This window comes from Schizophyllum commune, assembly GCF_000143185.2.
Source record: "Schizophyllum commune H4-8 unplaced genomic scaffold SCHCOscaffold_3, whole genome shotgun sequence".
In the NCBI taxonomy this organism is placed as follows: Eukaryota; Fungi; Basidiomycota; class Agaricomycetes; order Agaricales; family Schizophyllaceae; genus Schizophyllum; species Schizophyllum commune.
Genome location: NW_026089540.1, coordinates 676,997 through 689,780, shown reverse-complemented (window position 1 = coordinate 689,780; position 12,784 = coordinate 676,997). Strand labels below are relative to the sequence as shown.

The 12,784-nt window shown below is 56.8% G+C and overlaps 6 protein-coding genes across 6 annotated transcripts; 3 read left to right on the top strand and 3 right to left on the bottom strand.

Annotated features, from left to right (window-relative positions):
• Nucleotides 1-81: 81 nt before the first annotated feature.
• On the bottom strand, nucleotides 82-1,719 carry SCHCODRAFT_02614126 (uncharacterized protein). Its single transcript, XM_050344642.1, has 3 exons — nucleotides 1,619-1,719; nucleotides 731-1,567; nucleotides 82-680 (listed from the first exon to the last, which is right to left on the bottom strand). The coding sequence occupies exons 2-3, from the start codon at nucleotides 1,556-1,558 to the stop codon at nucleotides 336-338; spliced, it is 1,173 nt and encodes a 390-aa protein (XP_050201515.1). The 5' UTR covers nucleotides 1,559-1,567; nucleotides 1,619-1,719; the 3' UTR covers nucleotides 82-335.
• A 30-nt stretch (nucleotides 1,720-1,749) lies between these two features.
• On the top strand, nucleotides 1,750-2,808 carry SCHCODRAFT_02184379 (uncharacterized protein). The gene is made up of 5 exons (XM_050342010.1): nucleotides 1,750-1,922; nucleotides 1,979-2,085; nucleotides 2,142-2,179; nucleotides 2,230-2,536; nucleotides 2,589-2,808. The coding sequence occupies exons 1-5, from the start codon at nucleotides 1,805-1,807 to the stop codon at nucleotides 2,712-2,714; spliced, it is 696 nt and encodes a 231-aa protein (XP_050201514.1). The 5' UTR covers nucleotides 1,750-1,804; the 3' UTR covers nucleotides 2,715-2,808.
• Nucleotides 2,809-3,255: 447 nt separating this feature from the next.
• On the bottom strand, nucleotides 3,256-4,919 carry SCHCODRAFT_02492230 (MFS general substrate transporter; the record flags this gene model as incomplete). The annotated part of the gene is made up of 6 exons (XM_050342961.1): nucleotides 3,256-3,415; nucleotides 3,491-3,929; nucleotides 3,982-4,209; nucleotides 4,267-4,355; nucleotides 4,410-4,573; nucleotides 4,629-4,919. The coding sequence occupies 6 exons, from the start codon at nucleotides 4,917-4,919 to the stop codon at nucleotides 3,256-3,258; spliced, it is 1,371 nt and encodes a 456-aa protein (XP_050201513.1).
• Nucleotides 4,920-6,457: 1,538 nt separating this feature from the next.
• SCHCODRAFT_02614120 (uncharacterized protein) lies at nucleotides 6,458-7,745 on the bottom strand. The gene is made up of 4 exons (XM_050344641.1): nucleotides 7,672-7,745; nucleotides 7,395-7,616; nucleotides 6,897-7,279; nucleotides 6,458-6,772 (listed from the first exon to the last, which is right to left on the bottom strand). The coding sequence occupies exons 1-4, from the start codon at nucleotides 7,722-7,724 to the stop codon at nucleotides 6,597-6,599; spliced, it is 834 nt and encodes a 277-aa protein (XP_050201512.1). The 5' UTR covers nucleotides 7,725-7,745; the 3' UTR covers nucleotides 6,458-6,596.
• A 76-nt stretch (nucleotides 7,746-7,821) lies between these two features.
• On the top strand, nucleotides 7,822-9,546 carry SCHCODRAFT_02685200 (uncharacterized protein). Its single transcript, XM_003034186.3, has 5 exons — nucleotides 7,822-8,232; nucleotides 8,289-8,300; nucleotides 8,358-8,814; nucleotides 8,881-9,014; nucleotides 9,127-9,546. Exons 1-5 carry the CDS (start codon nucleotides 8,076-8,078, stop codon nucleotides 9,255-9,257), a joined length of 891 nt encoding a protein of 296 aa, XP_003034232.1. The 5' UTR covers nucleotides 7,822-8,075; the 3' UTR covers nucleotides 9,258-9,546.
• Nucleotides 9,547-10,214: 668 nt separating this feature from the next.
• Nucleotides 10,215-12,612, top strand: SCHCODRAFT_02614113 (thiamine diphosphate-binding protein). Its single transcript, XM_003034185.2, has 6 exons — nucleotides 10,215-10,668; nucleotides 10,724-10,856; nucleotides 10,915-11,017; nucleotides 11,067-12,105; nucleotides 12,156-12,194; nucleotides 12,244-12,612. The coding sequence occupies exons 1-6, from the start codon at nucleotides 10,417-10,419 to the stop codon at nucleotides 12,508-12,510; spliced, it is 1,833 nt and encodes a 610-aa protein (XP_003034231.1). The 5' UTR covers nucleotides 10,215-10,416; the 3' UTR covers nucleotides 12,511-12,612.
• The last annotated feature ends 172 nt before the right edge of the window (nucleotides 12,613-12,784 follow it).

Genomic DNA, 12,784 nt, shown 5'->3' with positions numbered 1-12,784 from the left:
CTTTCATGGGACTTTGTACGACTCAAGCTACACACCATCCATCCACCTAGAACCATATGTTATTCTTCATCGAATCCTTCGGCCTCAGCCTATCCTGGTCTTCGGGCCCAGCTTTATCGTAATCAGAATTTTTGGAGTCGTATACTCTCTATGTATCATACAGGCGTCCCTCTCAGTTATATCTCGTAGGTCGGAGTCTCAGTAGTAGAACTGTACCGTTATCTATCGTCGAGGAGGAAGTTTACAGATCATAATACATTTGCCGTTTGGCCATTACATTCGGTGCGAGAGATCAAGGTTATTCTCCAGCGTTTGCTCGTCAGGACCTCCTTCCATCATTCGTCTGCCAAACCGCCATTAGTGGCGTATATGAAACGAGCCCGAAGCCACGCACTGGGCAGATACTCCAGCGAGACCTGCTCCATCCACGAGTTGCACTGCCAGATGCTCTGTGTGCCGTCGGGCGCGCCCTCCCACTCGCCGTCGCGGATGTGGTACATCCACTTCCCTTGCGGAACCCAGAGGGTGACCATGCGCAGAGTGGGCGCGAAAGCTTTCAGCTGAGTGACGATGGCGCGGAGGGCGTGCTGGGCGTGCGGCTGAGGGCGCCAGCGGGTGAGGTCGACCTGGAGGTGGCGGAGGTCGGGGAAGGCGGTGAGGGAGGAGAGGAAGGCGGTACGCTGGGCGTGGGTGAGTGGAAGCTGATACAGAGTGGTCGAAGGGCGCTCACATCTAGAACCGGGAGTGGCAACGCGCCGATGTACTGCAAGTCTGGGAAATTACGCGCGATTGCTGCCAGTGTGTTGTCTACATCTCCTGGTTCGAGCCCGGTGAGTTTGAGGCTGCGCAACGTCTTTCGTAGGGACGCAAGCTGGGGCATGCAGTACGCGATGGTCGGCGACGTCGCGTCATCCAGACGCATGCACATATGGCGAACATTCGGCGCGGCGCCCTCTGCAATCTCCAGCGCGCTAACGAGAGTGCCAGAGAAGTTGATTAGGTTCGGCCAGCAATTCGCAGGGATCTCAAAGTTCTCGCGCTCGTCGTACGGCTCGTAGAGCTGGAGGGTGACGAGCCGGTGCTGCGTGACGAGAAACTGCAGGAACGCGTCGTTCCACCACAGCTTGACACCGCAGCGCTCGAGCTGGAAGGGGTAAGCTTCTTCCTGCGGAATGTGTATGTGTGGGAGCGATTCGATGAGCGGATCGTAAATGATAAGCGCAATTAGGTTGGGCACGCGGGCGAGGACATCTGCGACAGCGTTCCAGTAGTGCATGACATAGAGTTCGACGCGCTGTTCTGGGCTGAAGCGCAACTGGTGGCGGCCCATGACGCGGAATTCGAGGATCATCTTGCCCAGCTCTGGGTTCTCTCGTATGCACTGGCCGAATGTGATGACTTGCGCAAAGTCGGTCAGAACGACCTGGCGAAAAAGTACTGGACGAGCAGCGCGCTCAAAGGCTTTTGAGACAAGGCATAGAGCTTTGAGATCCCGGGTGGCATATGGATGGAGGAAGGAGACGACCCTCTTGCAGACCTCGGGCGATGGGTTCACCATATTCGGTCGCTATAAGATACGTTACCTCTCGCGGATACTTGAGCGATGGGTATCATTTACTTTGGAAGGATACCCTGGCAAAAGGGACCTTGTTGGTGTTATGTGGACGCGGGTCGGGCTTTGACAAGAGCGTTCGAGATGAGCGTGATGTTGAAAACGCGTTGTGACGTTACGTGTCTACGTCACACATCACATTCGCGTCTTCATCTCGATCCCTTCGCTCCTTGCCTTATACTCTCTCACACGATGGCGTCCCGGACAGAACTCTTGCAATGGCTCAACGACCTCCTCGCCCTCAACTACACAAAGGTCGAGCAGTGTGGCTCCGGCGCCGCCTACTGCCAGATTATTGACTCAATTTACGGTGCGCACATCGCATGCCCCTCCCGCGAGTCGCGCCGATGCTGAGCAATGCGACAGGCGACTTGCCAATGGCGCGCGTCAAGATGAACGCGAAGCACGAGTACGAGTTTATAGCCAACTTCAAGGTCCTGCAGAATGCCTTCAAAGCCAAGAAGATCGACAAGGTGCGTGCCCGCTCGCCTTATCCTCGCGCGTGTGCGCTCACCGGCGTCGATCCCAGCCGATACCCGTGGAGAAGCTCGTGAAGTGCAAGATGCAGTGCGTACTATGTCCCGCGTGTGCGCGCGTTATCCTGATCCGATTGGCAGGGACAACCTCGAGTTCTTGCAGTGGATCAAGCGCTTCTGGGAATCCAACTATGGCGGCCACCCGTACGATCCCGTCGCAAGGCGGAAGGGCGTCGTCGCCGAGCCGCCTGCAACACTCGCCCCCCTCGCCACCGCACGCAGTGCGGGTGCCGTGAACAGCCGAGCGGGCGGGCGTACGCCTGTCGGCGGACATAGAGCCGGGTCCGCCATGTCCAACGAGGCCGTGCACCACATGCAGGAGCAGCTGAAGGAGATGTCATCACATCTTGACGGCTTAGAGAAGGAGCGTGACTTCTACTTTGCAAAGGTGCGTCCATGCACGGTGTACATCTGTCTACCCCCGCTCACATTCCCTGCAGCTCCGGGATATCGAGATCCTGGTTCAGCAGCAAACGGAGGAGCTCGAAAAGGTCGGCAAGGAGGACGAAACCTTGAAAGAGATCCAAAAGATCCTGTACTCAACGGAGGTCAGCCCCACGCCATAAGCACAAATATCACCCTGACTCACCCCGACAACAGGACGGCTTCGAGGTACCCGAGGAGGGCGTCCCAGTCGACGAAGAGGAAACTTTCTAGCGATCCCAACCCTTGGATCGTCATTGGTTGTACAGTTAATGCTTTTTTCTATATGGTCTGTCCTGCCGCCTACGCTATAATAGTATACACTTTCTGTCCTTTATAATGCTTTTGCGCGTTCCACATTCTTTATTCTTCGTTTCACCTTGATTTCGAAAACCCTAGGGCGTTCGTGCAGCCGCAGGCTGGATTACGAGACTGGCTGACTGACCGGTGTGTAGCCTGGACCGCGGTCCACCCGCTGCTTCTTCGTGCCTACGAGTTAGTGCGAGTCAGGACGACGCGTAGGGTGTCAGCGCGATGCTTGGCTCGTCACCGCGGCAGCTATCAGCCTTACACTGAAGCTTGCCGGCCGTATGCTGACCCTTGTGGAATAGCAAAGCGAGAGCTGACGCTGACACAGGTAGATGGCACAAATGACATTATATTCTTCTTTAGCAAAAATCGACGTTACACTTTCGCTAACAGCCTCCCCTCTGTCTGCATCCTCGCACATACGATAAGTATTGAGCCGCACAATATAGTGATACCGGCGTATAGCATCATCCCTGTGTACGACCCGTCTGCGCGATGCAGCAGGGCGCCAGCTATCGGGCCTGCGAGTAAGGACCTGTACAGGGAGGTTTGTTAGCCGCGATGACCAAAAGGAGCCCGGTTCGAAGAACCGACGGCAAATGGCACTCACGGCACGGAGATCGCACTGTACAGCATCCCCACCCTCGCGCCTACGCGGCCAGCGGGCGAAATCTGCGCTACGCAGGGCGTCACGACGGAGATGAACGCGCCGGAGAGGAAGCCGTAGATCGCGGCGAAGGCGATGATGGAGGCGAGGGAGGGCGCGCAGGCGCCGGGCGCAGAGGGTAGTGTGCTGATTACCGCCGCTGAGGAGACGCATGCGGACAACCCGCGCAGACTCGCCGCGACGGCGAGGCAGGCCACGCCGCACAGCGCCGCGGCGGGGGCGAGAAGGTTAAAATTCCCCGCGCGGTCAGCGAGGTAGGCAGGCAGGAGACGGCCGAAGGCAGAGGCGGCGTTGAGGACGACGAGGGCGGTGTTGGCGCGGGCGGAAGTGATTCCGTAAGATTGGGCAAAGGAGACGATGAAGGTGGGAGGGGTGTAAAGGCCTGGGGGTTGGGTAAATTAGGCAAATATGGCTAGAGGAATACCAAGACGTACCGAAAGAGACCAAGCAGCTGCCAGCGACGAGGAGCATATACTTCTCGTCCCTCGATGTCGCATGATCGAATATTGGGCTCTGAATCCCCTTCGCCGTCGCGCGCGAGGAAACCAACAACCACGCCAGTAGGCATCCGGCTGCATTAAACAAGCCGACAACGCGAAGTGTCCACGCGAAGCCAATTTTGGAGAATAGGCGCTCGAGCATGATGGGGAATATAACACCGCCTGACCATGGTTTAGTACAGACTTTTGTGGCAATGAAGCCAACGAAATACCACTCACCTACGCTGGACCCCGTGGCCACGATCCCGAGCGCGGTGGCGCGATAAGCCGTGAAATGGGACGAGACACTAGTCATAGCGGGGTAGAAGCTATATGGGTATATGAGAGATAGCTTTATAAAAGCCCAAGGAAAGCAGGCGCACAGCATTCCTGCTCCCAGACCGAAAAGCACGCCTTGACAGAACAGGAATTGATAGAACTCCGTTGACAGGCTGGTCATCAGAATGCTGAATGTGGTCGATAGGCCGCCTGAAAGCAGCAGCCAGCCGGGACCGTATGCGTCGCATAGGTGACCGATACAGGCGCCCTAGATATCAGAGGTCTTTAGTTCATATCGGCTGGTCATGTACGACGCAACTCACCGACGCGAAGAACATAAACAACTGGGCGGACCCTATCCATGCGATCGTCGACGAGGGAAAGCCGCGAAATTGATTGTGCATGTACCATGCTTGGAAGGTTCCGAACGCGCTGAGATTCCCGAAGCTGAAGAGAAGGGCGAGGAAGGCACCGAACACTGTGCAGAAGGACGATGCCCGAGATGGAGGGGAATTGCTGTGAACCTGAGTACCTTGTCGAGCGTCTTGAAGGATTGGGTGTAGCGAGGACCCTTCGTCGTGGGCGAGTCCCTCGACTCTCGTGCTGGGCAGCATGTCATGCTTCTCGAGGTCGATGGACACATCTGAAGTGATGGACATGCCTGAAGAGTCAAACACGCTACTGGATACAGCATGAAGCGAGAAAAGGACGTACTTATAGGACTTGGCTGCTATACCTCCCAGATCCTAGAAGCTCTGAAGGTGATCCCCTCGGAAATGAGATACGGTCATGAATTGGTGCGTCGACCTTCACGAGTTAGCCCGCTGACCTTTGTAAGCGCCTTCCGCCCTCAGGAGGCGTTTCTTGCCGGCACCCGCAGTAAGGACAAGCGCACGCGTCCAAGTCATGGCGAAAGGACTACCTCCCGGTGATATCGAGGATACGTACCTGTGCTAGGGGTTAGCTGCGTATCCGTCATAAGTATAGGGCTATGAGCTGATAGGAAGAGCTTTAATGGTCGACGCCGATGTGATGAAGTGGAACGTCAGCTAACCATGCCCACGCATTAGCGTGCTATGTCCACGCGCACAGCCGGCGGCAGAAGATACGACGAAGCGGATGCAATGTCCGCATACCACGGCTAGACGAAAGTGCGAAGCTTAGACCTCGACGGACCCGGCGTGGTTTTTGACGGGCCCGTAGTTATCTTTCCAGAATGTCATCCTATATCCTGGAGATTAATTCAGCGGCGAGCTTGATGTGATAGTTCGGCGAACTCACGTTATATGGTCGCTGAAAGTCGCGCGTGAGACAAACGGCATCGGCTGCTTCCTGAACTCGGAACTGGAGAAAGTTCTTAGCGGATCAGATATGCACAGTATACTTTCGAGCCTAACTACGCCGAAGAGACCGGGACCGTGGATGGAGGAGCCGGCGGCCCAGCATTGAACGTGCGCGGGATACATTCAGAAGAAAGCATCCCTCGGGGCGTCCCCAAGGATATGCGACGATGTACATAGATACACGGCGGAGCCAGACGGCCGGTCCTAGTTCCAAAGCAGCCGATGTCTGCTCGCGTGTAGCGCCTCCGAGGACCGGCTGGAGTCGAAGGGCCCTGATAACAGTCGACCGCACGGACGCATACGACCCGAGAGTGAGTTGGATGGATGGTTTCATAGCGCAGTCAGCAACTGCACGCTCGTACTCGTCATGACTCGGATCTGCATGCGATGGTGAGGGCTGCATCCTGCCCACCGCGAGAGCTTTGCAGCGCGATAGTTGTGTATGCCAGGGCACGTAGAACAAGGAGACAAAGGAAGCTCCGCGTATGTGGTCACTAAATGTTGTTTGTTTTTGGAATCAATGGCGCCGATCCGTAAAAGGAGGGGAGAAATCCTGGCAAGTGCGGGGCCGGCCTCGGGCTGTCTAGCATACTTTGTGGATCTTGAGCGAGGAGCCTATTTGGAAAGACGGAGGATCGCGTGAAGCAAGGACTAGACACGGGCCTTTCCAGATGATATGGAAGCTACGCACCTACGTTAGCGGTCAGCGGTGTATAAGTTGGAAGCTTCGGTCTATAAGTCGATAGGGAGTGTGTGCAATATGTTGACGAATTATGCGTTTGCGGCCAAAGGGTCGCAGACCATGTTTGGGCGAGAGTACGAGTCTTGGCCCTCCACGAGCTCGAGGCCAGTTTTCTGGGTCTTCCCAGGAGGGATCAATCGACATAATAGCGTCCAATGCGTATGTGCGGGATAGCTTACAAGGTGTCCAAAGGTAGCGACCTCATCTCAACCGTCGCTATCCTCCCTCTCGCCACTCCCCTCCGCCCACCCCTTCCGCTGACTTGCCCTCAGCAACCTATACCGCTCGATCGCTTTCTCCCGCTCCTGCTCCATCATGACTTTCTGTGCCATCGACACGACGCCGTCGCTCTTGGGGGTGTGGCCTGCCTTCGCGCTTGACCCTATTGAGACGAAGGTCAGCCTCCATGCTATACCGGCATTTATCTGGAACCGCGTTTTTCGAACCGGCCGGGCCTGCTATGCCCCATACGTCCATGACAGTCGGACAAACGACGATGAACGTACCTGCGGTTTTCTTCGCCCCGCGTGGCAACTTCTTCAGATCCGGCGGCGCCTGTGCGATGTCGTTCAACCGTCGAGGCGCGGAGGTGGACGCTTGCTGGAACTCCTTCGGTCGGTCTGCGTGTTTGTCGGTGGAGGGTTGAGGCGGTTTAGTGGAGGTGGTCTTGGTGTCGTCTTTCGCAGGTCGCTTGCCATCATTAAATTTGCCGCCAGTGGATTTGGAATCCTTGATATCGTCGTCCGCGTCGTCAGCTTTGCGCTTCGCCTTCTTTTCCTGCCTCGCGGCCTTCTTCTCCTCGGCTTCTTTCTTGAGTGCGTTGCGCGCGACTGCATTCGAGGTTTGGACGGCGGACCGCACGAGGCCGCGCATACTGTCTTCGACGCGTCTGTGGAGGGTGTTGGGTCAGAAGCTGATCATGACGTGCGAAGGGGAACGAAAGAAGTTGGGAGCGAGAAGCGGAGGTGGCGCATAAGATATGGAAAGAGCGATTAGAGACGCACTTATTGAAATGCGTGAGCGACTCTCCCGGCTTGATGCTCATCCCGCTCGTGCTCGAGTCGACCTTCCGCCGCTTTGCCTTCCCCTGGCTGCCATCGTCTTCCGAGCTGCGCTTCTTCGCCCTGTATTCCGCCTGCACCTTTGCTGCGTTTAGCACACGCGCGGCAGACTTGGGGATCGCCTCTTCGGATAGGGAGTATTTCGCGGGGATAAGGTCATGGCCTCTGGATGAGAGGGTAGTCAGAGAAGGAGTCGTTGATTAGGAGGTAAATCACGCACTGCTCCTTCTTGCTCTTCTCCCTGACGGAGCGTTTGGCGCGTTTGTGGGGCATGGCGGTGGATGGGGAGGAGGACGGGCGGAAGCAGAAGGTGATGATCGGGGGAACTTCAGCACGGACGATCGGACCGGTCTCCGATATTTCCGTATTCTGCTTTCAACTGCCATGTTCGACTTTTGGGCGTGGAGGTCGAGGCGTCACCAAGTCCACAAGTCCTACGGGCCGTTTTACCCATGTCTCCTCTTTTTTCCCAAAGGATCTCGAGCAATATATCTTGCTTCCGATTACGTGGTCATTAGCGTATATTCAGCCCGTGGGATACTAGGATCTGCGCTCTTAAGGCGCCTGCATGCTGGCTAACGTGCCTAATCGCCCTCCTTCTCACTCTCACCAGCAACCGCGACCATGAGGATCTTCTCGTCTTTCTCTCTGCCCCTTCTTCTGGGTGGACTTGTGCCCCTCCTAGGACATGGCGCCCAGCCGGCGACGGCCATCCAGCTCCCTGTGCAAGTGCCGTTCACAGGCCTTACACCCCATTTCTACACCATCCAGAATTGGTGGAGTGAGTTCTCTATCCTCGTCACTGAAGGAGATCTAATGTGGCTATGAACGTCGCAGGCGACATGCAGGGTACGCGCACCGTTCTCGCCCACACGCCTGATTCACACGTCCTGATCGTTCACCCAGACCGCAACACGTCGCCTCGCGACTACTGGCGTGAGCTCTTCGACCATGCGCGTCAAGCCGTACAGGTTGCCTTTCAGGACCTATCCAATATGCAACAGCGCTTTCCCGAAGCGCGTGCCTCCATCGAGGAATTTATCGCCCTCGTGCGAAGCGTCGTCGAGGATGCGGCGCACCTGCGGCCTCCAACCGATCTGATACCCAACAATCTCGAAAACGCCGGGGCAAAAATTGGGAAGGCCCTTATGGCTATTTTGGAGCAAGTGAAGACTGTGTTCCCACCGCCCAGCAATGCGCCGAGCCATGAGGAGCGCCTGGCGCTGGCGGAGAATGTGGTCGGACGCGCGGTGAAAGCAGTGGAGGAGGTGCTGGTGAGGCGGGGCGTGGATGAGGAGAAGGCGCACCGCACGCTCGAACATATGGCGAGGCAATTGGTGCGGCTGGTGGTGATTACCGGTGAGTGCAAATCTACACATTTTCACAGCTTGCAGAAGTGCTTGAGTGTGCTGACGCTCGATCCATGTAGGCGACCTCCACGAACAACACCCGGTCCTCTTTGTCTCTGCGATCTGACCGCCGCCGCTATGATCATCCCCGAAGGCTGGATCCTCAGTCGCTTGCTGGGTATGCTCGGCTTCGGGCCCGCAGGACCAATTAAGGGTGAGTTCGTTTGTTTTTAATCGGCGCTCGGTCTCTCTTGGGACGTTGATTCGCTCAGACGTCTTTCACATCGTGTTCACCCTCCTTATGCACTTACTAACGCTCTCTTTAGGCTCCTCCGCCGCCTGGATGCAGCGTCGCTTCTGGGGCGCGACTGTTGCGAAGGGTAGCTGGTTCGCTTGGCTTCAGCGGGCGGGAATGAAGGTTCCTGTTAAGGTGTGGGCGATTAAAGCGCGGCTGTAATCGTGCATGGTACCGAGATGGATGCACATGATGTCGCAGTGAACAGTGTACACCCAAAATGTTCAGGGTGGGCAGTTCAGATTGGAAGCGCGTGTTGAAAATCCCGTTCTTTCTTCTGTCGTGTTTCTGTTGGTTGCTCTGTACAGTACCGATTTCCTTTCGATCTGACTTTCTACTGTATATGTTGGCCTCCTTTTTGTGCTCGTATCTACGGTACGTAGGACAGAGCTCCTTTGAGGTCCTGAGGCTCCGGCTCCCGAAAGCGGAACAACGATGTCCAAACCTGGCATTCCCATTGTTCAAACGCCACGCTATCGCCATGTGGCTCCGAAGGGCGATGCGTACGGCTTGTCCTCGACGTCGACGTTGTTCACAGTGCCGACATCAGAGCCATCTGCTAAATTGACAGAATACTCTTCGACGGACCACTATCTCTCACGAAGCGCTCGGCATATACTCCATGGAGACCAAATTCTATCGCTCAAGCCTGCTTCGAGCCATAGTTAGGAGGGTATCGAGAACTATGACTGTCTGGATTTTGCTCTTGTCTACCTGAGAAATCAAATGCGCTGGCTGCTGTACTTGATAATGTCCAGCATGCTCAAGATGAGGCCGAGGGACTTAGGAGGTGCGTGACCGTTGTTGGCGTTGACGTTCAAAACTCAAAGTACCTCCAGCACATATTTGCACCTCTTGTACCCGGTTTCCACCTTGAATTTCCTCCCTGGAGCCTTGATATCCTCCTCTCATATCCTACGCGCGCGTCTGATCACACGACCGTGTCTCGGTGCTACTTCGCCATCTCCGTGCCAATGACGACAAGGCTTGTGAGTGGTCTTCCTCGGCTTCGGATAATGACATGGCACTGACTTCAATAGCCCTCCGTGTCTAAGGCGCACCCCAGAAGCATCTCACGAAACATCGGCTACCAGCCGAGCCCATCCCATGTCCTTCCTACACCCCCTACGGTAGTTCTCCCACCACGTTCAAAGCCCGTTGGAGCCCATGAAGCGCGGCCTGGAGCCACGGCGGTCACGCGCGCGATACCGTGGGCACCAGCCCCATACAGTGGAGACTAGGTCCTACTTGTGCGCCCGAGCGCGGGCTGGGTGGCGCGAACACCCCTTTCCGACCTCCCACCACCGTACCAGGATTAGCCATGCACACGACGGCGACGCTCTTCCTGAAGACACTCGCCGACTGCGGCATCACGCATGCCTTCGTGAACTGGGGCTCGGACCACCCGGCGCTGCTCGAAGAGCTCGAGCGCGAGCGGGTTGAGGAGGGGCAGACGGCAGTCGAGATCGTGACGTGCCCGAGCGAGATGGCCGCGTTGAGCGCGGCTCAGGGATATGGGCAGGCGTGCGGGAAGCCCGCGGCAGTGATTGTGCATACAGATGTGGGAACGCAGGTCAGATTGCTTGTCTACTTTGTGCGTCGCATGAGTGACTGATGGGATATGCTAGTCGCTCGCAGGCGCGGTTCATAATGCGGACAAGAGTCGGACGCCCGTGCTAATATTCGCGGGTGCGTCACCGTCAGTAGTTGATCAGAATGGTGTAAGAGGAAGGAGGAATGAGTGGAATATGTATACCCAAGGTGCGCAGCGGTCTCTGTTCAAATTCATTGCGGGCTCAGGTGAGCTGACTCTCGATAGACATACACGACCAGTCTGCCATCGTTCGGCAGTACATGCGTATCACTGCGCAAATTGATACCCCTAAGAATACCCCGCAAATGGTACGGCGTGCTCTTCAGATGTAGGCGCTGCTTGTGTGCAGATTAGGTCGTTACTTATACTTCTCAAAGCTGTACGAGCGAGCCCCAAGGTCCCGTATACCTCTGGGCGCGCCGCGAAGTCATGGAGGCAGAGATTGAGGAGACATCGCTTATCGCTTCCTTCGGCATGCATCATTGGCCACCTATCGAACCTCCCGCCCTCTCTGAATCTGTTGCCAAACGCGTTGCTCAAGCTCTCTCCAGTGCTCAGTCCCCTCTCATCGTCACTTCCCACCTAGGCCGGAACCCCGCCGCGGTCGACTCCCTCCTTGCGCTCTCCATACTCCTCGCCCTTCCCATCGTCGCCACTTGTCCCACGGTTGTCAATACCCCCTTCTCGCATCCGTACTTCTGCAAGATCACCTACCTCCAGCCCGGAACACATTGCCCCCTCATCCGCCGCGCGGACGTCATCCTCGTCCTCGACGCCGACATCGCCTGGATTCCCGCGACGGGCGATGTCCCAAATGCGCTCGCGCGCGTGTTCGTGCTGAACAGCGCGGACCCGCTGAACACGAACGTCGGGTACTGGCACCTTGACGCAGAGCTCGTGGCGAAGGTCGACGCGGCAACCGCGCTCGAGCAGATATTTGCAGAGGTGCGCGCGCTTGACGAGGTCGCGCGCGACGTCGGCAAACCGATACTGCGTACCAAGGCCGTCCTTGACCGTGGGAAGCGCAAGGCGAAGATGCACGGGGACTATGTTTCCGCGCTCGATGCGGCGGAGGCGCGCGTTGAGGCGGGGTTGAGCGTCCCAAATGTGCTAGGAACGCTGAGGGGGCTGTTGGAGGGCAAGAGAGCGCTGGTGTTGAACGAGGGGGTGTCGAATTATCCGGCGGTGTGGGAGCATCTGCGACCGGAGGTTCCAGGGAGCCACTTCACGTCGGGCGGGTCGAGTTTGGGATGGGCTTTGGGAGCTGCAGTGGGGATGCATCTAGGGAAGACGGTCGCGGCGGTGACCGGCGACGAGACGGCGCGGTTCGACATCGTCGTTGCGGTTGTCGGCGACGGCTCGTTCGTCTTCGGCGCACCCAGCGCGAGCTATTGGATGGCTAGACGATATGATACCGTGCGCACTGTTTCCTCGATGTTGTGGACAAGGCCCTGACGTCGGCAAAGCCATACCTCACCATCGTCTTGAACAATGGCGGGTGGAAGGTGCGTAATGGCAGCATCTCTCCCGCTGCTTTTGCTTAATTCCTTCTAGGCTCCTGGGCTCTCCATGCTCGGCGTACATCCTTCCGGATATGGCTCTAAAGCCGCAAGCGCGAAGCGCCTCTCGATGGCATTTGGTCCTGACTGTCCGGACTACGCCCAAATCGCCGTCGCTGCGTCGGGGAATACCGCCTGGGGGCGGCGTGTTGTGGGTGATACACCGATGGAAGAGTTAAAGAGGCATCTATCGGAGGCGATTTCAGTGGTAGTGAAAGAGGGACGATGTGCCGTGCTGGATGTGCAAATTGAGAAGATCTAAGTGTCGATTAGGGTTGACGTACTACGAGCTACAAGGAGTGTACGCCGCGAGGTATGTTTGACTGTGTTATACCCAGCGCTGCAATGCTTTCCTGAAGTCGTGACCCAAGGCGCCTACTATTCACAGACGTGAATGGCGTATATGATTTCTCAGGTACGGTAGCTGTCTGATGTTAGGCATTGGCCGAACGCTGCATACGAAACAGATGTTTTTCGTTGCGCGCCGCAGCGGGGCTTCTATGAGGGTTGACGCTGCTTACGTCGCCCCAAGGCGT